At 37.0% G+C, this 25,420-nt stretch overlaps 1 protein-coding gene across 14 annotated transcripts; it reads right to left on the bottom strand.

Annotated features, from left to right (window-relative positions):
• Positions 1-1,868: 1,868 nt before the first annotated feature.
• Positions 1,869-25,120, bottom strand: CLK4 (CDC like kinase 4). Of its 14 annotated transcripts, XM_085013688.1 has the most exons (15): positions 25,014-25,120; positions 21,811-21,971; positions 20,947-21,013; positions 18,362-18,420; positions 17,035-17,257; positions 15,831-15,921; positions 15,366-15,432; positions 10,943-11,059; positions 10,685-10,851; positions 10,389-10,483; positions 10,018-10,147; positions 6,811-6,893; positions 3,587-3,666; positions 2,494-2,584; positions 2,048-2,395 (listed from the first exon to the last, which is right to left on the bottom strand). In XM_085013688.1, the coding sequence occupies exons 4-15, from the start codon at positions 18,412-18,414 to the stop codon at positions 2,255-2,257; spliced, it is 1,338 nt and encodes a 445-aa protein (XP_084869814.1). In that variant the 5' UTR covers positions 18,415-18,420; positions 20,947-21,013; positions 21,811-21,971; positions 25,014-25,120; the 3' UTR covers positions 2,048-2,254. The 14 variants fall into 14 exon arrangements, with proteins under 14 accessions (XP_005655019.1, XP_005655018.1, XP_084869814.1 ...); XM_005654962.4 differs by lacking the exon at positions 18,362-18,420 and having other exon boundaries at positions 1,869-2,395; positions 24,848-25,120; XM_005654961.4 differs by lacking the exon at positions 18,362-18,420 and having other exon boundaries at positions 1,869-2,395.
• Positions 25,121-25,420: the final 300 nt, after the last annotated feature.

The following is a 25,420-nucleotide window of genomic DNA, read 5'->3' as shown; positions in this document are numbered from 1 at the left end:
GGCGTAGGCCGGCAGCTACAGCTCCGATTGGACCCCTAGCCTGGGAACCTCCACATGCCAAAGGAGCAGCCCTAGAAAAGGCAAAAAGACAAAAAAAAAAAAAAAAAAAAAAAAAAAGGTATGTATACATGTATGTGTAACTTGGTCCCCATGCTGTACAGTGGAAAAAATAAATAAAATAAAATAAAAGAGTAACAATTTGGGAACTTCGTACACTCAGAAGGAAAGGTGAGAAAGCGTTAGTACACTGTCACTAGTGGGATGGAAATGAGGGGAAATAAAGGATGGCAGACTTCTTAATTTCTAAAGCAACACTGACATGTTCTTCATATCAATTGCTCTATTTAAAAATTTTATCACGTGTAACATAGTTCAACTAATGTGGACTGCATCAGAGGACTAAGCATAATTTATGCAGTGATTCTATGGCAAAATTTCAGTTTTCTTAAATTCCTAGTTAAATTTAGGAACATAGCCTTACTGTGTGGGTAAATGCTGCCAGTGAATCATGTAGAGAAAACCACTTTGATTTCGCCATTTGTCACACCAAAAAAATTACATGCAGGAGTTCCCATCGTGGCTCAGGGAAACGAATCCGACAGGATCTGGCATTGCTGTGAACTGTGGTGTAGGTCACAGATGAGGCTCGGATCTGGCATTGCTGTGGCTCTGGCGTGGGTTGGCAGCTGTAGCTCTGATTAGACCCCTACCCTAGGAATCTCCATATGCCGTGACAGCGGCCCTAAAAAAAAAAAAAAAAAAAAAAAAAAATTACATGCATTTTATGATCAAAATACACAGACCAAACTCCAATCTTTGTGCAATGCGCTTCAGAAATGGCGATACTTTTAACAAAAAACCTGTATCTGGATAATCAATCATGAATTCTACAACAAAAAATACTTCTACCTGGAAGACTAATCAATAGTTTTTGCTTTTACTACATTAAGTAACATTTACCATGTGGTTTTTGATGTGACAATAGACAAAGTAAGAAAAAATACCTAAAGGCAAACAAAATTTTTAGGGTCTGCAAATTTCTGCAATGGTTTCTTCCCAAAGTGTTTTCCAATCAAATCTTCTTTCTCCCAGTAAAGATTAACACAAATATAAATTGCTTAATAATATCCTGAAAATTTCATAGGCTGAGGTTTAAGTATTTACACTTCATATGATAAGGAAACAGATATTGGACAATTTCAAGACTCATGAGGATTTGACATTATTAAAAACCTTAGCCATCAAAATTCCTTTCTATGTTTGTGACTGACTATATAAATAGCCTTTGGAAAATAGACTGACTTCCAAGCTGACTTTTTTTTTTTTGCTTTTTAGGGCCACACTCATGGCAAATGGGAGTTCCCAGGCTACCAGTCAAATCAAGAGCTACAGCTGCTGGCCTACACCACAGCCATAGCAATGCAGGATCCGAGCCCCATCTGTGACCTACACCACAGCTCACGGCAACACCAGATCCCTGATCCACTGAAAAAGGCCAGGGATTGAACCCACATCTTCATGGATACTAGTCAGATTTATTTCCACTGCACCATGACAGGAACTCCAAACTTTCGAGTTAGACTAATCTTAAAAGAAATGTGTATGTGGTTTTATTAACCTAACATGATGCACAAACTGGATGTCATTCCATGAATGCTACTCACCACCACTGATATTACCCAATGAAACAGAACATAATTACAATTTAATGAAATTCCAACAGTAAACATTTCCCAGGAGGTTTGATTTCCAATACCTGACTACCCAGAGTAATACTTACCACCTGTTCAACAATTACAAAAAAAAAAAATTTTGAGTTAAAATTTCTGAATTTGAGGTATATAAAGAATATTCATTTAAGAATGAAGTAGTCAAGAGTTCCTTTTACTCAAAAAAAAAAAAAAAAAAAAAAAGAAGAAGAAGAAAAGAAATTAACTTCAGAGTCAACCTCCATGTACAAAAGACAAGATCAATCACATTTTATCACTGGACACAAAGGATATTCCAAAGGTCTTTAAAAATGGTAATTAATCTCAAAAAAGGAAAATTAATTTCAGCTTTTATATTTCATTCATTATCAAGACCATATTTGCTTAACAAGATAATTATGCTATTGATACAAAACATACAGTATTTACACTTAACTGTACAAAATAATTTAATGTTTACAAAAATATTAGAATGTTTAGAGTTGACTGACACAGTCTTAAGTAATCTCTTCTAGAGAAGTATAGTAAGACCACTGATTTCCATTTCATTTCTTTTTTAATAAGTCAAAGAAAGGATGCTGCAATGCTTCATCCAAGGTAATTCTTTTCACAGGATCATATTCTAACATTCTTCGAACCAGGTCAAACAGTTTCTCATGTTCTTCATCATGACAAAGCATAAACTCCTGAAGGGAAAAATGATTTTGTAAGGAAGACATTAAGAAATCATTAAAATAGGTTTTTTTTTTTTAACTTCAACCTTTTCTTCCTCCCTCTTTTTTACCTTTAATGGTTTGCAGCGTCTCCTAACATATCTACCAGCAGAACTATGTTCATCCCAATCTAGCTGGTTATGATGAAAATACTTGCGTTTTCTACAGGAGAAAAAAGTTTGGATTAGTTAAAAAAAAAAAAAAAAAAAGATTCACATCTTTACCCTGTACCCATCAGAAGATACACAGCAGGGAAGATGGATCCATAGGCATCTCTCTATATATACATACACATAATTTTTAAAAATCTCAGCAACAATTATGTATCAGACACCTTATATGATAGTTTCCCTTAATCATGTACCCTCTGAGGTTTTAGCATCCTACCTAAGTTGCTCCCAAATATCATACATGTAAACAATTGAACCTGTATTCAAAAATATAGGTTCCTGGATCCACTCTTGAAAATTGATTTCACTAGATCTGGAAGGGGGCTGGAAATCTCTAAATGACACCCTGGGTGACTTTTGCGGCAAAGCTGTGTTTTGAAACCATGGATAGCATCTTGTCCAAAGACATATAGCTGGTTAGCAACAATATGGAACTCAAACTTAGATCAACATGACTCCAAAATGAAGCTCATTTTACTATCCTACATATCATTTTTACATCAACTTAGGAAAACATTTATGCAAAGGCTAACTTGAGTATAAAAACACTACTCTGGATCACAAAGTAAATACTGCATCACTTTTTTTTTCTTTCTTTTTGTCTTTTTAGGGCCGCACCCAAGGCATATGGAGGTTCCAAGGCTAGGGGTCTAATCAGAGCTGTAGCCGTTGGCCAACACCACAGCCACAGCAATGCCAGATCTGAGCCTTGTCTTCGACCTACGGCACAGCTCATGGCAACACCGGATCCTTGACCCACTGAGCAAGGCCAGGGATCGAACCTGCAACATCATGGTTTCTAGTTGGATTCACTTCTGCTGTGCCATGACAGGAACTCCAAATACTGCATTACTTTTTTAAAACTTGGCTTCATGAAAAATATTCACCATCTGCAGTCCTTAGAATAAGCAATAACAACAAAGTTGGGTTTTCTGTAGTTTGAATACAGGCCACTGCATGCATCCAACATGGGCTTTAACCTTAAAAAGCATACCTTGTTTTCTGAATCATGTGTGTTGGTATGGGTCCTAATATTCGTTCCATCATTGCCAGGTGCTCTTTACTATCATGAGTCTAAAGAAATAGAAGAACAAATTTAGCACTTTATATTTCTCTACATGCACATAAAGGAAAACACAAGAAAACAGTATTGACATAAAAAGGACTAGATGAGGTAACTATAAAATTTATATTACAGTCTACATCAAAGATGGAATAAAACTGAATGAGCTGTATTGTCTGATACAAATCCAATAAAATTAAAGTTTCTGAAAAGGATCAGTAAAGTCTGTAGAGGAGATGACAAATAATTTAATGTAAAACTGAACAGTTTTTCCTTATTTATTTGTATTTCTTATGCTATTTAACTGAGGAATAACTGAGGAAGATTACCAAAAAACTGTTTCATTTTATCAGTTGCTTAACTAACTTCCATTACCCAACGAATAGCAACCCTGTAACACTTATTATTTCTAGACAATAAAAATACAGTCCCAATAATTCTCACAACAACTCTGAGCTGGGTATATGGCAACAAGACTTTCAAAGAGGTTAACATACTAGGCTTAAGGTCATAAGAGCTTATAAATGAGGGAACTTGAACTGTGAACCCAAGTCAAAACTCATGGGAGTTCTAGCTAAAGTAAAATAAACTGTTAAAATTATAGCTGAAATGGTATGCTCCTAAAGCAGAGGCTGGCAAATTTTTTCTCTAAAGTACATACTTTAGGCTTGGATGGTCAAAAATGGTTTCTATCACATATTCTTTTTCTTTTTTTAACGCAGGCATCAGGCAGGAAAATAGTCTGCCAATCCTTGTTCTGGAGAGCAGAGGCTGTGAGCAATGCTTTTTAAATCCATTAACTACTGTACCTAGCACACTACATTTGTTTGTTTGTTTATTTATTTTGCTTTTTAGGGCCGAATCAAAGGCATACAGAGGTTCCCAGGCCAGGGGTTGAATCAGAGCTGTAGCTGCCTGCCTATGCCACAGTCACAGCAACACAGGATCCAAGCTGCATCTTCAACCTACACCACAGCTCACAGCCATGCCAGATCCTTAACCCACTGAGAGAGGGCAGGGATTGAACCTGCATCCTCATGGATGCTAGTCAGATTTGTTAACCATTGAAACAGGATGGGAACTCCGCACACTGCTTTTCAGGACAAGAATGAATAACACAAGTGCCACATTTTCAAAGAGTTCCTTAGTTGAACTGGAGGGTGGAATTCAAATATAAACTACATTTCAAAGCAATGTTAATAATTCACAATTAAGACCTCAGAGTGATGTGCAATCATAAAACCATTTGAAAGATCTATTTTATATAAGTGTCAGAATGAAGAAAGCATGTACTTTGCTCAACTTTTTCTTGATCCTATAGCTTACTACCATAACAGAGACCACCCCCTAGAAATGGCCAATAGATATGTTCTAGATATCTAACTTGTCTATGAATTCAGAGTACTTTTAACAGGATCTCTACATATTAGACATAAGCAGAAGTTTGGTGAGGTGCCCCACAGCAGTGAACACATTTATTCTGCTCTATTATTCTGAAGGGTGGCATGCCTGCAGCATGTGGAAGTTCCCAGGCCAGGGACTGAACCTGCATGACAGCAGCAATCTGGGCCCCTAACCCGCTGCACCATGAAGGAACTCCCTAAGTTCCTAACTTCCTTAGGAACTCCCTAAATGACGTTTATTTCAGCATAGCTTCCTCTCCACCTGCACTGCCATAAGTTCAAATCAACCTTAACAGCATTAGGCAGGAACTCCCAAACCACACTCACACAGCCCAACCACAAAGCGGAACACCCTCTTCACACCACAACCCTACTTAAAATTCTTTAATGGCTACACCATTACATTTTCTGACATAAGTAAAATTAGGAGGGAAAAACATAGACACCTAAATAATGTTTTCTGCTTTTTATTTTTCCAAGTAAGGACTTTTATTTTAAAAGGCCAGTATCTACTATCATCATTTCATTAAAGGGACATCTGAATACCAAAAAGCCAGGACAGATAACTTCTAAATGAAAGCCAGAATGGCAACCCCACAACATCATTTTCATTTTAGACAAAGCCTACATTTGGAAACCACTGGCTCCAAGGATAAAACAAATACCTTCCTACAGCAAACAAGTCCATTACCAATCAGTCCTTGCCTACTGACATCATTTTCCTATTTATCCACGATAAATACTCCCACAGCATTCTTCCTCAACCAGAGTATCTTTCTTTATGCCTCCTGCATTTAGGAATACGATTTCTTCTTCATGATATGGCCATCACACATTCCAGTTTTCTGAAAAATTCCTTCTCTTCCTTACAGCATGGTTTAAACTTCCTATTTTCAGTGATGCCTTCTCTAAAGAAACTTAACTGTTCACCTTTCTGGCCTCCTGCTACACCTTCTATGTTGTTCTATTATAGCAAATATCACACTGGACTGTCTTAACAGTTTTCCCATGTCTATCTTGTGCCTAACTTCTTTGAGGACAGATGTCTTTTCATCTTTACACACGGAGACTCAGAAGTGTGCTAGGATGTCAGAGATGCTTAATACGACTTACTGTTTCTGAATTCTTTTAAGAAAAAAAGTGCAACATAACATGAATTAAAACTGACCACAGTAACAGTAATGTAAATTTATAAAGAAGCACCACAAAAAAGGGGGGGGGTCATAGGAAATCAGTATGAACCATGTGTTTAAGAACTCCAATCACGTGCAGAATGAATTATGACCATTCACTGATAGTATTTCATTCAACTGTGTGTTTAGAGAAGGATGATTATTTTGCACATGCAAGTTTTAATCTTAAGAATAATGAGGAGTTCCCATCGTGGCGCAGTGGTTAACGAACCCAGCCAGCTAGGAACCATGAGGTTGTGGGTTCCATCCCTGGCCTTGCTCAGTGGGTCAAGGATCTGGCATTGCCGTGAGCTGTGGTGTAGGTTGCAGAAGCGGCTCGGATCCTGCGTTGCTGTGGCTGTGGTGTAGGCCGGCAGCTACAACTCAGATTAGACCCCTAGCCTGGGAACCTCCATATGCCGTGGGAGCAGTCCTAGAAAAGGCTTTAAGACAAAAAAAAAAAAAAAAAAAGAATAATGAGACTATGGTAACTTTTCACTATGGAAACCAAAACTTTAACATGTTTTTAACACTTAAAAGTTCATTATGAATTAGTAAATAACATTTACTAAATACATACCTGAAAGACTGTGAAACCAAGGTAATATTCAATAAGAATGCAACCTATGCTCCAAACATCACAAGGCTGAGACCAACCTAAAGCTAAAAACAAAACCAAACATTTTATTATGCAACAGTTTTTAACTGCCAATACACTAAATCTTTCCTATGTGAGTGCTTTCTTTACATGGCCAATTTAGGAGAATATGACAAAAAATTCAAGGTTTACATTTTCAGTTTTATATCAAATATTACTCAGTATGCTTTCTGAGTCCTCCATATCCTGATATCAAATTACAGTATTTTAACCTGGGGGAGGAGGAGGCATTTTATGTAAAATAAAAGGAGGGCTAGCAAATATTCTATAGTCTTTGAATTGCTTGTGCAATGAGCACTATGATACCCTGCTCAAAATTTTACATTTTATCAATGTAAATATAGGTCAACAATCATCCTCAGAATGAAATTACTAACCCCTTACCAATTATCATCAGCTTGATGTCTGAGTTTATTTCTTCCATTAAAAGAAATACTATGGAGTTCCTGTTGTGGCTCAGCAGTAACAAACCCAACTAGTATCCATGAGGATGAAGATTCGATCCCCGAGGGCCTTGCTCAGTGGGTTAAAGATCTGGCGTTGCTGTGAGCTATGGCATAGGTTGCAGACGTAGCTCAGATCCTGCATCACTGTGGCATAGGCTGGCAGCTGCTCCAATCTAACCCCTAGCCTGAGAACTTCCATATGCTGCAGGTGCCGCCCTAAAAAGGAAAGAGGAAAAAAAAAGAAAAGAAAAAGAAGAAAAAAAGAAAAGAAATACTGGTTTCACATAAATAATGTAAGAATTTTAATGGTTATTATAAGCAGTGTCACCTATAAACAGAATTAGACAGCCATTTACAGCTCACACAGAGAGGTATCTATATATGTACTTTCAGGCCATCTATACCTGATTATATTCTCAACAGTAATATTATTCAGAAAAGAGAAAAAAAAAAAACCTTAGCCTTCTCAAGTCTATAATTAGAAAGGAAAAAAAAAAAAAGACTAAATCATACAGATGTTTTAAAGAACAAATATTTAATAAAACAATAATATATAAATAAAACCTACTTAAAAAGATATTTCAATTACTTTAACATCACTGAATTAAAAGATAAAGGAAGAAACAATATACCCAAGGGACTTGACTATGATTTTGCCATTTTAGTTAACCTTCATAGTTATCTATCATTTGAACAAATGGATAATGGAGCCATTACTGTACATACAAAATTTGCAAATGATAGAGCTTGGACCTAAGATGAACATTTTTCTCTTCCAGCCACTCCTTTCTCCCAGTCCAGCTTTCTCCCAGGTGACTGCAACCTTCTGCAGCACACCATTCTAAGTCATCCCACTCTCTTAGGAGTCAGCTCTCATACTCTTTGGAATTTCACATCATTCACTTTTACCAACTTCTCCCAACTTCTGTTTATTATCAACACCAAAGACATGAGACCAGCTGCCCTCCTCAATTGTAGCACCCAACTACATCTTTCTCTTCAACTTAACTCTGCTGTAATCCTCAGGAGTAACACTTCACACACACACGCACGCACGCACGCACACACACACAACCCCTCGATTTCTTTTCCTCAAGACCTATAATCCCAATTTTGGATTTCTATCTAAAACTATACCTAGCCTGGCCACACAAGGAACTGTATTATTACTAAGAATCACTATAACTTAACCAATCTAGGAGTAGACCATTAACTAACCATAAGATGCACCACTGTCTTACATACCAATAACAAAGAAAAAATGCCAAATGTTTCTGTATTTCCCCACATGCTAAAATGTAGAGGAAAATCTGCTTCCTAAAACTGATTAAAACACAGCGAGTTACCTCCTTTTAAGCTCTGAAAATACCTCTGTCCACAACTCTTCCCACACTTTCTTTTACCTTCATTGCAGCCTTCAGTCCTAAACTGAATTCTCTCTAAACTAATGCAACACAGCTGCTCCTTTCAGACCATACTAAGCAAAAATCCTAGTACCGTCAATCTCAAAGATGAGCTCTTTATCTGTGCTGTCTTACGTGGCAGCCACTAACTATACATGGCTATTTAAATCTAAAATTTCAGTTAATTTAAAATTCAGTTCCTCAGTCACACTAGCTATACCACAAGTACACAGCAGTTCATGTGTAGCTAATGGCTACCATATTGGACAGGACAGATATAAAACATTTCCATCATCATGGAAAGTTCTACTGGCCAACACTGCATAATATTCTTAATTTCCTTACCCCTTTAACCAATCCTCTAATCTAAGTAAATACCATTAGTTTGCTTTCACCCTTCTATTCTGCACTACCAAATCCTATGGGGCAAAAGGTAAAAGTGGAAAAGACTGATTCCATAAAAATGTTTAACCATCCAACTTCAGGTGGACCTTACTTTTGGCTAAGTAAAACAAGCTTCTTCCATTTAACTATCTTCCAATTGTACCTGATCTGAAGTTTTCCTACTGTCTCCAAGCCCCAAAGCCACCTGACTTCCTTGCTCTATCAACATGACCTGTCCCTAACTTTTAAGTTTTGAGGCATAAGATGTACATTCCCTGAATTCTCTCTTATTTTAAAACCCTGTACCTTAACTCATTTTATTTTCCAGTTTTTCTTACATGAAAGATTATCAAAGAAGCTCTCCTTAGACTAGCCCCTTTCTCTCTTCTTGACCTCCAACCACCCTACATCTAGATGTCTGTCAATCGAACATTAGCATTTTTACCAGCCCCATGCTTTTGCGATGAGATGAAAATAGGTAGAATGGATGTATAACTGAATAAAGGTATAACTGAATCACTCTGTTGTACATCTTGTAAATCAACTATACTTCAATAAAACTTTAAAAAACATTAACAAAAAAAAAGAAATACCCACATCATTTCCAAATCACAATGCTGTTATGTACTTAGTCAATAGAGCTTACTCTCTTAGGAACTCGTAAGACTGACTTATTCAAAAATAACCACCACCTGGAGTATCTTTACAGATGGTATCACATTTTTCCTGCTCAGGAAAAATAATTATAGCAATGTCCAGACAGATTTTTTGAAAACAGAAAGTCATTTTTTGTAACTGCTAAGAAAATCACAGCCTGCCCCAATAAGGGCTGTGGAGAACAACAACAAAAGTATCTCTTTTTCAATAAAATATCAGGAAATACGGTGTATACTGACCTAAAATGACCTCTGGGGCTCTGTAATGCCGTGTAGATACCAAAGTACTATGATGTTCATCATCGTATGTTGCACTTCCAAAATCAACAACTTTGATATCTGTGTTTTTCAGTGTGCGTTCATCACGTTTCTAGAGAGTTGAATAAACATGAAAATCAATAAAGATATGAAATATTTTACAGCACTATCCAAAAGGCTTGCACATGAATTATCTTTTTGATTTTCAACATAACCCCATGAAAAAGACAAAGGATTACTCTATTTGGGTTAAACATCAGGATATAATAAGCCTCAGAGGTAAAATTCCTCACCCAAGGATCTAAATTAATTTTAAAGACAATCACCAAAATTAAAACAACTCTTTAACTTACCATTTTAGAATTATATTTGACTACATAGTCAGACTTCACAAATAAAATATTTTCAGGCTTCAGATCTGTATGGGTTAATTTATTATGATGCAGAACTATAAAAGAACAAAAAAAATAATTAGTTTCGTTTACAAATTTAACCAGTTCTGGGGGAGGGAAGTTTAGTAGTAGATGTAGGAATCAAATGTGGCTTCATCTTGTAATATGTACACTTTTAGTGAAAATATTTTGATATGTTGCTTGTATAATAAAAACTTTAATGTACTGATGTTTAAAGATTTAGCAAGTATACTTACAATTTATTGACTGACAGATCTGATATGCCATTTGCCTGATGTGGTCAATTTGAAATGGCAGAAAGCTATTTTCTTTAATGAAATCATAGGTACTAAGTCCCAGTAGTTCAAACACAATACAAACATGACCATGATGATCAAACCATTCTAGCATCTGGACACATCGGCTAAAACAGATCAAAATAAAAGTAATTCAGTTTACAGATGCCTCATTATTTCATGTAATACGATGGATCATAGTTCCAAGTTTATACTTACAAGACACTATTGGGATCAGTACTATTTAAATGCTCCAATACTTGGATTTCTGAACGAGCTGCTTCACGATATCGACCCACATTTTTTACAATTTTCACTGCTACATGCATGCCATCCCTTAAAAACAAAATATGAAAATGGTAAATGAACAGAAGGGAGCTGGAGACATTTATCCTCTAAAGCAAAATCTTATTAAGTGCCAATTATTCTAAGCTATTTTCCTAAAATAATCCATCAGGGCATATGATAACAGATTCACATATTTTCAAAACGTTTTGACAAAATACATTCTATATGGCAAGATGATTCTCTTAATACTTATGAATGTTACTATTTGTTCCCAGAATTTTAAATTTACCTAGATTTTATATAATGGTTCTTCTTTTTTTTTAAGAATAAAAATATAAAACTTCACTAGAATATGCTACTGCTAAAAACATTTGCTCATTCACCAAGCTAGACAGACTGTGCCAGATGGTACACAGGTTATTAGTGATAAAAAGGGCTTGTTCCATGTGCCTCACAGTCATTAGAAAAGCAAGACATTAAGAAAAGCAAGACATCTGAACAACTTTCCTAAGGTTAGAAGTGCTTGATATGAGGTAATACAGAGTAGAGAGAAAAAAAGAGCCTAACTATCGGGGTTAGGGGAACTTGAACTTCTTCAAAGAGAAGACACACAATTAAGCCCTGAAAGAAAACTCTCGGGTTTGGGAAAAAAAGGGGTAACATTCAGGCAAATAAGATACCATCATGTCTCCTAAGTCATGAAGCTAAAAAAATGTTTAGTACATTTACTGACATCAGTAGATAGAAATTAGCCACAATGTAGGGCAGTGTGCTTCATTCAGACTGGGGCATCTGTAATACTTCCTAAGAAGTATAGAGCCATGAATGATTTTGAGGAAAGAGATTTCCACATCTTCAACTTCCTTTTGTCCTCTTTTCTAAATCTAATCCTCTTGAACATGAGCTAGCATTCAAGCCTCTTTTTTCACTATAGCTTTTCCACTTACAAAAGAAAAGAAAACCTCATGCACATGGAATTAGTATGGCAAGATATGTGCCCTAGACTGTAAAAAAAAAAAAAAAAAATGAGGCAAACAAATCGTTCAAGTGGCCAGATAGCAAAACTTTTTCCAGCTCACTGCTTTTAACAAAACCCCAATGAAGTTGTGGGCTGATAAATCATTAAAAAATTATTTTGATGATAATGTCTCCATGATGTAAAGCATGTACATCAAGACTTAAAAGAATTACTATAGGAGTTCCCGTTATGGCTCAGCTGAAACGAACCCAACTAGTATCATGAGGATGTGGGTTCAATCCCTGGTCCTGCTCAGCGGGTTAAGGATCCAGTGTTGTCAAGAACTGTGGTGCAGGTTACAGACACAGCCTGGATCTGGCATTGCTATGGCCGTGGTGTAGGCCAGAAGCTATAGCTCCATTTTTTTTTTCTTTTTTTAAAAAATTCAATGAATTTTATTACAGTCATTACATCCATCATCACAAACTAATTTTAGAACATTTCCATCCCAAACCCCAGTCCACCCCTCTTGTAACTGAGCTAGTGTCATGTGGGGTTCCTAGGTACACAAGCCTGCTGGGGCTCCCTTTGCCTGGCAAAGCAATAAAGCTATCTTTTTCTCCTTCACCCAAAATTTTTGTCTTCACATTTCTATTCAGCAACAGCAGACAGAGGCTAAATTTTGGCAACACTCTCATATGGAGGTTCCCAGGCTAGGGGTCGAATCAGAGCTGCAGCCCCCGGCCTACGCCAGAGCCACAGCAACTCGGGATCCGAGCCACGTCTGCAACCTACACCACAGCTCAGGGTAACGCCGGATCGTTAACCCACTGAGCAAGGGCAGGGATCGAACCCCCAACCTCATGGTTCCTAGTCGGATTCGTTAACCAGTGCGCCACGACGGGAACTCCTGCAGCTCCATTTTGAACCCTAGCCTGGGAACTTCCATATACTGCACCTACAGCTCTTTAAAAAAAAAAAAAAAAAAAAAAAACACCTATAAAACTGTTGTGACAGCATCTGAACAATTTCCCATTCTTTGTACTCAAGGATTGGGGCCTAAGGGTTTCTTTGGGTCTTCACTTTCCTTTTGGAGATTTCCTATGTACATGGGAAAATATTAATTAAAATTGTATTTTTTTTCTCCTGTTAAAAAAAAAAAAAAAAAAAAAGCTGTTGTGACAGGACTTCCTGCCATGGTGCAGTGGGTTAAGAACCCAACTGTAGCAGCTTAGATCGCTGTGGAAGTGTGGGTTCAATCCCCAGTCCGGCACAGTGAGTTATAGGAGCCAGCATTGCCGCAGCAGCAGCATTGGTGACAACTGTGGCTTGGATTCAATCCCCAGCCTGGGAACTTCCATATGCCATGGGTATGACCATGAAATGGGGGGAGGGGAAGGAAAAAAACCCCAAACCAACTAAACCAAAAAACAAACAAAACAAAAAAAAACCACCAAACAACAAAAAAACAAAGAAACCCCTGCTGTGACAAAACAACTTGTCTCATCTATTTCATCATCCAGCCAGGTTTTTTAAGTGCTAATAGCTACAAAATAGCTATAAAAATGAATAGTGTGATACCTATAAAAATGAAAAGTGGATTACAGTGTTAACACACTGTAGTAATCATACTGCAGTATACAAATGTATCAAACCAACATGTTATACACTTTTAAACCTACAAACTTACATAATTTGTCAATTACACGTCAATTAAAAAACTAAAAAATGCAAACTTAATGCAACGGTAAGATGTACTTATCTACGGACATATGAGCTTATTTTTAAAAAGCCCCAACCATCCCAATAAAAGACAATTTCTTTTCTTTTCTTTTTTTTCTCTTTTTTTCTTTTTGCTTTTTAAGGCTGCACTCACAGCATATGGAGGTTCCCAGGCTAGGGGTCTAATTGAAGCTACAGCTGCCAGCCTACGCCAGAGCCACAGCAATGCCAGATCGAAGCCGTGTCTGCAAACTACACCACAGTTCATGGCAACTCGGGATCCTTAACCCACTGAGCAAGGGCAGGGATCAAACCCACAACCTCACAGTTTCTAGTTGGGATTTGTTTCACCAGCATCACAAAGGGAACTCCCAAGAGATACATTTCTAATTAAACCTTACTTTAGGTCTAATAAGCATCAAAATTTGTAATGAATTTGTACTTGATCAATTGAATACTATTTATTGGAATACTTCAAATACTAAGGTTTTGGAATTTCAAGCAATTTTAAAAAGCTTTTAATGAGTCAGCTAGTGAAATCTGAATCAGGTCTGTAGTTAGCTAGTAAAATTTTAAAATACATAACACATGTAAATATAGAGAATGATAGAGAGGAAAGGGTGATTAACATTTAGGAGTAAAAATACATTCAAGGATAAGTAAAACATTTCTAAGAATTCAAGAAAAATTTGCTCATGGATGACAGTAGGTATTAGGCTGCTGTAGTTAGATTCCCCCAAACATATTTAAAGAGAGAGGTTTTGCTTTGTTTTGTTTTTGGCTGCCCCATGGCATATGGAGCTCCCATGCCAGGGATCAGATCCAAGCTGTAGTCACAACCTAAGCCACAACTATGACAATGCCTGATCCTTAACCCACTGTGCTGGGGTGGGGATTGAACCTGCATCCCAGCAGTCCCAAGATGCCACTGCTAATCCCACTGTGCCACAGTGAGAGCTCAAAGAGTTTTCTGTTTTGTTTTGTTTAAAATTAACTTTTACAATAAGCTGGAAATTACATCCTTCTCAACTATTTTGAGAACATTTAGATGTTAATTTAGAAATGTGCAGTTTTCACTAAATTGTTTTAAGACAATCAAAACAACCACAATACAGAATAAAGGTCATGGGGAGAAACGTTAAAATGAAGCAGAGACGATCAAATCACAAAGGGTTTAGTATAACTCATTAAAGAATCTGGACTTTATTCTGTAGACTTTAATATAATTTCTTTGTAGTTTAGGAAGCTAACTCTAACATGCAAACACTATCCTTTGGAAACAAAGGTTTTTGAACCAAGTAGACATGCTCTATTGTCTCTGAAATTCAAAACTAGAGTAAAGCACTCCGATTCTCTTACAGAAAGCCAAGTGCCTAAGTTCTGGGAAACTCTTCAACACCCAGTTTAATTCCAATGAACTCCCTCTGATAAAAACATTTTGAGCATTCTTGATCAAAATCCACACTCATGGTAAATAATTCACAAACAAGTCAAGAAATTTTGAACACTGTAAACCAACCATAATGGAAAAAATAAATTAATAAAAAAGGGAAATCTTGAATACTTACACCTCCCAGGAAAACACATAGCTTCGACCTAAAATATCATCCCATCTAAATTATGGGTCATTCCCCACCAAAAAATACTAGAAAAAGGAAAAAAAAAAAAACTTACATGCCATGATCAATGCACTCTACAACTTTGCCAAAGGCCCCTTCACCCAAAGTGTCCACGATTTCATCTAAATTGAGGGGGAAGAAAGAAGTGTAAGAACCTGAGAATAAATTATCAGTTATTCAAACAATGAATGCTTAAGTGTGGAATATTTCCAAATGATCTCTATCAAAGCATAACTAAGGTTTCAGCACTCAAATTATTTTATTTTCAGCTGCTACAAAAACAATTTAGATAGAGCTATCTTTCTTGCTCTAATTTCAAATTCCACTGATTATTTTGGAACTTTAGAGTAGAAATACTTAAACTCTACAGAAAAGAAGAAATACAAAAGAACAACAAACAAACCCACAAAAAACAAAATAAAAAAGTAATGAAGAGTTCTTTAGCCCCCCGCTGACAAACTATTCTTAAAAAGATTATTCTGTCTGCAAAGTTTAAAAAGTGTTGAAAAATATTCTATACATCTTGCTCTTAGAACGTCTCCACTTTGACAGATCAGGTGACCCTCCTCATCATCCTCTATACTCCTGGATCTTTTCCTTCGGTGGCTCTTCTGGAACGGCAAGTGGGCAGCACCAAGATCGTCCAGCCAATCAATATATCAGAGTGAATTCAGGGCAGAATACGCAATTCATTCAGCGGGGAGATATTCAGGCATTCAGATAAGCACCAGGCCACGAACAGTTGGCAGGAGCAATTTCAAATTCAGTCCCCAGAAATTCACAGGGCACAGTTTATGTTACAGAAGAAAAACATGGCAAGGAACAGATTTTCAGATAAGATACTTAAAGTGGCAATAGAAAAAAACAACACAATTGTCTCTTTAAAATACTGATTTAATTGAAGTCTGAAATTTAAAGAAAGCAATGTCATGATCTATTAACCTCTTGTCATAACATAGTATATGCTGTGAGTTGGGATGTCTAGTTCATCAGGAAAATGTTTTAAAATGTCAAGATTAGTTTAAATTGTTTATTTAGCAATATTTTAAAACACATGTGATTAAAATAAAAGGGGAAAGTAAAGGCTAGTTAACTTCAATGTTCAATCTAATCAATGCTAGTTCTACTGATGAAAACTTGGGGAGGAAAATAATAATTTATAGTTTACTGATCAAACAGGTGAAGATACGTGAATGTAAAAAAAAGGGCAGGCTTTTTAGACAATACATTTCCCATTTAGCACCCATTTTTAGAATTCCAATGCAACTAGTTGTAGATAATGATGCACTGTGCTATGGGACTGTGCTACATGCAGGATTAAATATCCACCAGTGCAACTTTCCATATTTGTTTACAAGTATTGGGAAAGGGGTTTCTTTTAAGGTTAAAAAAGTTTCAGATGAAAGAAAAGATGGGTGCTTCATCTTTTCATAAAATTGTATTATAAAAAACACAAAAATATTTTTAATATTAAAATCAAGAAACTCATGATCTGGTCTACAGAAAATGAGTAATGTGGGCAAATTAGGGTTAGCTAATAAATACAAATTAGTTTTAAGAATTTGGAAGTTTCCTTTAAGGATTCAAGTAATATAAACACAATTACAGTCACAGTATTTTTAATATATATAGATATATATATACTTTTCCAAACTTATTGGCTTAATAAGAGCTTTTATACACAAATAAGTATTCACCCAAAATAAAAACAAAATCAATCATACCGAACGTGACTGATGACTTGAACAGTGTCTATTACGTTTCCTTTTAAGACTGCTTCTCCTGCTTCGGACTGAAGATTTACTGCAATGGATTCGATAACTGCTTTCAATGTCTCTGTGATAATGTCTAGGAACATATCTTTCGCAGTAGTCATTTCTGTATTCATCAATGTATCTCCGGTCCCGATAATCTCTCTCATTCAAGGACCTTGCTTCTAAATAATGACTGCAAACACATTAAAGGATTTAAAATTACTCTCTTCATTCCAGAATAATGTGGTTAAAACAAAACATTCTCTCAAGAATTCCTGGTATAAACAGCTAACTCATAAGAGAAAAAAAAATACAAATTGACGAATCAGAATTTATATTTAACTCATAAAAGTTAGTAATTTTACTTTAACCAACCAACAAATTCGTCATACATCTCTATCAAGAAACGATACTTGAGTCAAATCATTCAATTATATTCAGTATTGGCTTGATTTAGTGTCCCTTTACCTTCTGGAGAAAGTTAAGACCAAAAATTCACAAAACCGCTGTTCTGAAATTCATCAGTCTCATGCATGATATATGTGTCTGTAACTGAGCTTTTTTCCTTTTCCCAGAGCCACATACAACATGAGGCAGACAAAGATTTCTTTTTCAATATAAGTGAATTTTAGATATCCCTGGCACACAGAGAATTCTCTCATGAAAGGTTTATTAGAGCTAAAAGGAATCTTAAATATATTTTATTTCAGCACTTTCGCTTTAAAGGTGACTAAATTGAGCTCCCTAGAAGGAAAATTATAGGCCATGGTTGCACATCACGTTCTAAGTCCTATTATATGTGCCAATCGTATCACACACACCACTTATCCCATATCTCCTCTCCTTTTTGTATTTCTAGCTTCATGTATTAATCTTTGAGAAACAGACAACACAGCTTTTGAAGGTTGTATCATGTGCCAAAGACATCTAAAACATATTCCCCTCAAATGAGAAAACAATCTTGTAATTGCTTGCCTAGGGCTACCCAACTCCCTACTTCCCTTTGCATTTGGAATTTTCTGTCATTCCTGCTTGCAAAGTAAACAAGAATTAATGAAAAACAGCATCATCTGGTGCCATGGTGCATAACTTCTAAATCTACAGATCCCTTTGAAAATCTGATGAAAGATTTGGACCCTCTTCTCTAAGAAGCACAAAAATGCATAAACAAAACTTAGTAAGGAATTTCAGAGGTCATGGACCTCAGGAAGTCAATGGATCCCAGTTAAGTAGCCTTGGTCTGATGGAAAGAAAAAACATAGATTCAATTGGCCCAGTTTCCCATCCCCCTCTCTACCTGGGATGAGTGTCCTCTTCAACAGAGTGCGAAGCTTCAAGAGGGATGCACATGGAGCACTGAGGGAGAGAGGGGACACCTGCCCAGTCAGACACATCAGCTAAAATAATCCTGACAAGCAATGGAGTGACAGATGTTGACTAGATTGCCCTCACCAACCTCATTTTTTTCCCCAGAATACGCAGTCATTCTTTTTCCCAGGGGGCTGGTTTAGGCAGAAATAAAGGAGAAGCATCTGTAAAACTGCTACTCAACAGGGTTGGCATCAAATCCAGGCTGGGGAGATGCAGAAACCCTCTTTCCTTTTCTCCAGTGTCAGCCCTGAGTTCTAGTCATTGGAGAAACAACTTACAATATTAGGGTAAGACTTTTGAGTCTAGGTCAAGGATCTATCAGCTGCTTGGAACTATAAGGGAAAAAACTGCAATACATCAAGCTAGAAATTACCATATTCTTAAGGACATCCTGTTTAATTCTGTAAGGCATCCTCCCTATTAAAGCCCGAAATCTATCAGAAAAAAAACACTAATAATCTCTAGCTGGAATGGTGCATGAAATTAGAGCTGCTGATCCATAAACAATCTACGGAATAACAAACATGGGGTGAATATCACAAGGATAAACTAAAAAGATGAAGACCTCCTCAATCTACAAAAACCAAGGCTTAGAGATTACATAAACAAAGTCTACAGAATTATAAAGGCTATATGGACAGAATGAACAGAATGAACACTTGGGATATTTCTAAAAATATTCACTGAATGGCCAGTGAATATTTCACTGCAGTTCTTCAAAATAGCCAGGACAAATGAGGCTAGAGGGCATTTGATTTTATTTCCACACAGGTCCGGTGGAAGATAAAAAATATATATATACATACATATATATATACATGGCAAAAGCCCTGCCAACAAATAATGAACGATTTGAGATTACTAACACACACAAAAAAACCCCAAAACTCAAGAATGCAGTAAATGCCAAAAGGCTGTATATGAGTGCTTAGGGACAGAAGGGAAAAAACTCAAAATGCTTAAAATGGTCAGGGAAGATTTCATGAAAAAGAAGGAAAGAGTTGCATCTTAGAGGGAAGTTAGGATTTAGACAAGGTGGATATGCAAGGGGAGAAAAATGGCCTATTACCATCTCACATTTATAGATCCTTTTAGCCACAATGACTTAGAGATGAATTTGTCTACATGTTACTTAAAAAACAGTAAATAGACAATTTTAGCAGAAGCAATTTTCACACAGGCAAAATAAGCTGGGAACAGTCACCCAAAATCTTGAATGTCAAGCTAAAGAGCTCAAAACAGTGTTTCTCAAAGAGTGGTAAGTTTAACAATATCAAAATGTTAAATTATTAAAAATGAAGATTGCCGGGCTCCAGGTCAGGCTCACTGAATAGCCTGGTAATATGCATTTTAAACAAGCTCTAAGGTGATTCTATTCACACTGAAGTTTGAGACTCACTGATTTAAGGCTTGATATTCTGTGTTACAGGAAAACATTTTTAAGGCTATTCACAGTATTCACAGCCACATCAGTCTTCCTAAAAATTAATTAACCCTGTAGGAAGGGAGTAATTCACTGGCTACTTACTACCAAAAAACAAATCAGAAAGAAAAGATACTGCAATATACGTTGGAAAAAGGTAAGATATTTGGCAGAATAATAAAAGTACTTATAAATCAGTAAGAAAAATACTTTCATAGAGAAAAATAGGCTAAGAATACAAAAATAACATTCAAGTGGTCAATAAACGTGACAATAAATTAAGGAGAAATTTCAAAACTCAAATAGCATTTCAGAATAGCTAAGAATGGTGAAAGTATGAAGGAACAAGTTGTAGGAGTATAACTTGGTACAAACTTTCTAGAAAAATATGTTGAATATGCAACAAGAGCCTTATGAGAATTCACATCCTTTAACCTGAAACTGTCCCTTCTTAAGAATCATTCTTAGAATTATTTTCAGGAAATAATCAGAGGCAAAGATTTGTATACAAAGATATTTTTCAAAAGAAATAGTTAAAAGTAATTTTACATCCAAGTAATAGGGGACTATCATCTTATCAAGATTACCTTTATGTATTTCTACATTTTTCTCTTTTTTCAATAATTTCATAAAACACGCTTATTTAGTTTTGAATCTTGAAGAAGACTATTAGACTACTCCAGATTATGGAGAGCAATTGCTACCAGACATCTCTGGTGCCAATGTCAAAGAAGAAACTATTGGCCCAGTGGTTACTAGATCAGTATCATGTTTATGTAGTTAATAACAAACATGAATGAAATGTATATTACATCACTTCCTTTCTACACATATAATGCACAGTAAACGAATGATTATACTATGATGTTAATAAGCCTTATAGACTATTTTATATTTATTTTAATATAGGGTACAGATATTTTTCTGTAGAAATTAATTAGCTCATCGAAATCCTGGCATAGATTCTCCCTCTTTCTTCCAAATGATAACGTGTGATGAAGAATGACTAGTCTGCACTGACAATGAACAAGCTCACTGTTCTGCAGAACAAATCTGTTTTAGCATGGAGAAGGAAAAAAATTACATACTGTTTTTTAAAGTAACCCCAGCTGGCTAATTTAGAAAGCAATCTGGCAAACAGTCCCAACGGAACATCTGCACAAAACAAGGAGAAAACATAGAACCAACAAAAACAAATGAGAAAGGGATATTAATGGAGGACAGAATGAAAGACACTCTACTCACCTAACCTTTGTTTAATTATTTAGGAACTTTAAAACTCCTTCAATTCTATATAAATGTACTACCTCCAAATTTTACACTGGTTAGAATACAGTAAAACAGGACACATGCTATCAGAAATTTTTATTGAGGCCTTTCCCTAAAAATTACTGGCTACTGCCTAAGCAAAAGAATGGTTCTTAAAATAGTCAAGCTTCTAAAAAATCCAACCATCCACTGGTCTTATCTACAAATAAAACCTGCAGGATACAGTCTAAGTGACTAATCCCCAAGGCACTCAAATGGCACAAGATATTTTTCTCACCTGGATAACTCTTCCTTGCCCCTGAACTCTCATTCGTGGAACCCTAAACAAGTGCTCTCCTACAAACAAGATAAAGGCGCTAACCAGTCCTTTAATCATTTACTTTTGTGTGAGCAATCATAACTTACTTTCAAGTCTCAATGCCCCCAACTACATTTCTGGCAGCTGGGACTCAATTAGCTGTCTCCTACAGCTCCCTGACAAAGATATGAGGATAAGAACTCTTGTTTTACTCACAACTCAGCATCTACAGTGTCTAGCATGTAACTAATAGGCACTCAGTAAATATTTTCTGAATTTTTTAAACTAATTTAGAAAACAATTTGACAGATGAAAGCTACATAAGCTAATGACAAAGCATTAAAACTATTAGTGTTAAAATGCTACTAGTTAAAAAGCAATTTACCAATCAGATTCTTTAAACTGGTGATGTGGTTTACAATGTCTGTTCTCTTGTGTACTACTGTGGGATCTCCTCTTCCGTTTGTGACTTCCACTGTAGCTTTCATGTCCCCAGCTTTCTCTGCTATCCCAATCAGGGCAGTGAGTTCTTTTGGAATGCCGCATCTATGAATGGAAATGAAAAGTGAGTTGTGGAAGTTACAGACGGTTATGTTTAGTCAGTAAAATATTTTATATTAATATAAAAACACTCAGCATATGGGGGGGTCACAGAGGTTCTAAAATATTTGCAGGTAGCATTTCCAAGACATGGGGGCACTATTCCACGGTATGTCAGATGATTCTAAGTGGCATGCAGATCTAGTACTAAATGATTGGTAACACTGTGAGACCTTAATATATTTTCTTCCAATTCTTCTGCATAAATTCTCAGCTTGATGCTTGTGTTCAACTAACATTTGCTAACTGCCATCGTTCAGTAAACAACAATACCTTGCTAGAAATAATAACTTTTTTGGTTTTATTTTTATCATTACCTTTCTTTCTACCATCGTTGTTCTATGTTAAATTATTACTGATCTGCCAATTAAGTTGTTGATGTTATCAAATTATTAAGTTACTGACGTTAACTTTAAATCTGAGCTAATTTAAAACGAACATCACAAGTGTCATGCATCTTTGGCAAAATACTGTATTACAAATAACTGGAGTCAGAGAAGCACTTGGGGATACTAAATATAGGAGACAACTTAGTTTTAAAGGTAAAAAGCCATTAATAAAGCTTATTTTTCTCACTCAAAAAAAGGTCCTTTTTCTTAATCTCAGAATGACTCCAAACTTTGAAAACAAAAATAAACAGGGCATAAATGCAACACAATATTCCACAGAAAGAGCAATAAAAGAGTATTTTCTGAACTCATTTTCTCTATCCAACATATTTATTTTCAGATCATCCTGCAGCCATTCTTAAAATTAAACATATTTGTTGTAGATCTGGGAATGAACTTATAAGGATGAACATGTTCACACTAAAATCAGATGGTAACTGCAAAAATTTCCTGACTCCATCTACAACCTTATAGGTTCTTTCAGGATCAGGATCTCCCTCTTCCCTACTTAATTCTTTCACAAAACAGTTAAGTTTGAAACAATGATACCCAAACTGCTGAACAGGGGGAGTTTCACAATTCAGCAAGGAGCTGAAAAAAGGTAAATAAGAGCAAACCAGCTTAGTTCATTTACCTCCTTTAGTTTGCCCAAATGACTCAGTAACAAGCAAACAAATCCAGGTAAACATTTAAATGATTTCAAACGGATTAAAAAAGACTTTGAAATAAGAAATCTCCTGTGAGGTATTCCCTAAGAAAATCTAGCCACCAAATATGCAGATTTTTTTCAGTGACTTCTCTCGCTAATGCTATTTCTATGCCCATCAAGTATACTTCTAATAATGTAGCTTCTCTTTCAGCTTGCTTTTAAAAAGGAAGAGAAGGCACTGGTTAGGTAAAACAAAATTCTTAAAACTCTACTCAGGGTTTTTACTGGAAATTGATTTAAGTGAGCATTCTGATTTGACACAGAGTTACCTGAATATGGGAAACTGAAATAAATGACACACAAATTAACTTGAGTCAAAAGGTCATCAGAAATGCCATCAAAAAAAATTCTTCTTTCTAGAGGAATTCTCCTGACACTTCAATTACCCAAACTGTATTTTAACCACATAGAACTCTTTAAAATTGCTTAGTTAAGCATTCTTAAATTATAGTAAGCAAAATTACAACATCTGATGACTAAAGGTATTATTATGACTACTACAATGCAGTTTTTGCAAAATATATGTGCCTACTTCGGTTTTGCTTTTTCCTTCTACTGTCAGCCATAACTGGCTCATCTGTAACAAGGCAGAATTCTTAACTAGAATTATCAATATGCAAATAATAAACTAAGAATAAGCATCTTGGGAGAGCCAAAGGTTTTTATTTCTCTAGCTAAGTTCACTACTTTTAATTCAACTGTTAGGAAGTCCCCTGTGCGTCCTCTGCCCCCCTCCCCCAACTAATAATGCTCAGAAATATTACCTCAGGAGACCAAGAGAAAAATCCCAAACCCTGGTTACACAGACAAGGTTCTTTCGCATACACAAAAAAGAAAATCTAGAATTGTTACACCATCTCTAATTAATAAAGAATCCTACATGTTATAATCACCAGACATACTTCAATAAAAACAGCAGATAGAATAAATCTACGGGTTTATATCCATCTTAGGAATCTGATTCTCTACTGCCCTTTAACACTCTATATTATTGATTTAAGTGAGCATTCTGATTGACATATCTTATGCGGACAATTTTATGCACTCTCTCTATATTTAATGTGGCTAGAAATATCACAATTAGATGGATCCAAGAGGACTGCATTTAATAAATAACAAGAAGCCGAAGCCTGTGGCTGTATGTATGGAACACAATCACACAAACATAGCTATAAAATAGGACCAGGTGGTTGACCCAGGCAGTTTTGAATGCTGTTTCTTAAGGCTCAGACAAGCATATAGCGGTTGCTTAAGGATCAAGGACAGCAAGCTATACAAGTATCAGAAATACAGATCTGCCGCACAAGGGTAAGCTCCACCTTAGGAAAAATACAGTTCCGCACAAAGGATGAGCCTCTCAGTATTTCTGCCTCTCCCGTGCTCATTTCCACCATCCTGGACTTGCAGACTTGCAGTTCCTCGGACGCCCGGTCGCCGACCCCCGCCTACCCGCCCAGGGCCTTTGGCTCACTCACAGACAGGGACAGATATGCGACTCCGGAAAACACCCAAATGCTACCGGCGACCGAGACCAGGCACAGAGGGGAGCGCTGGGTCTACCACAACACAACCCCCCGCGGCTCTCGAAGGGCCTCCCGACAGGTCCTCGCTGTGGCCGACGGGAGGAGCAAAGGCCTCCGCAGCCTTGATGCGAGCAGCCTGAGCTCCCAGTGAAGAATAAGCAGCAGAGCCGAGGTCTTTCCGCCCTAGGACTTTAAATTTACCATGACATCTGGGCAACTTCAGGTTTTAAAAGCCACGAGCAGAGTTGTGCCGCGAAAGAACTCCGGTCGCCGAGGCCTTGAACCCGGTCGTTTTTCCGACACCTGGCTTTGACTCCTATAAGACTGGGAGGCCGCCCATCCCAGTACACCCCACCTGAAACGTTACCTCCGCAAAAGCAAAAGGCCTTTTGGCCGCGAAAGGCCGCCAAACCGCCGTCTTCTCTCTACAGGCGCTGCGACAAACACCCCACAAAATGGCGGCAGCGCCGTCTCCCTACAACCCCCCGGCAGCCTCTAGCACCACCTACAACCCGCGAACGCGCCTGCGTGACAGAGCTCGCGCGCTCCCGCCGCTCCCCCTAAAGGGCGGGGCTCCTGTGACGTCAGTGGCGGGCCCGGTCCGCCGCAACGCGTCTGCGCGGGGCAGGAGGTCCCCGCCCCGAAACCCGCCGGAGCTCAGGCGACGCCCTAGGTTGTTTTCGTTTTTGGAGTCTAGGTGAAAATTGGAGCGAGTGCCGGCGCACTGGCCTCAGCTGTGGCGTGTCTGTTCCTTCAGGAGAAGTTTTTGGGGTT

Source organism: Sus scrofa, chromosome 2 (genome assembly GCF_054392235.1).
Source record: "Sus scrofa isolate SSC_HxYL_T2T_F1_AM1 chromosome 2, Sscrofa_HxYL_maternal_Yorkshire_Landrace_v2.0, whole genome shotgun sequence".
NCBI classification, from domain to species: Eukaryota; Metazoa; Chordata; class Mammalia; order Artiodactyla; family Suidae; genus Sus; species Sus scrofa.
Note: the sequence above shows the minus strand (reverse complement) of the source record. Positions and strands in the feature narration are given on the sequence as shown.

Excerpts from the sequence above, each read along its gene's own strand:
- CLK4 (XM_005654962.4), bottom strand. The coding sequence starts at position 21,913 with ATGAAAGCTACAGTGGAAGTCACAAACGGAAGAGGAGATCCCACAGTA. Across the intron at positions 15,922-17,034 it reads CAAGTCATCAGTCACGTTCG|AAGAGCCACCGAAGGAAAAG; the intron begins GTATGATTGATT and ends TTGCCGTTCCAG. Across the intron at positions 6,894-10,017 it reads AGCCCCAGAGGTCATTTTAG|CTTTAGGTTGGTCTCAGCCT; the intron begins GTCAGTATACAC and ends TTTTGTTTTTAG.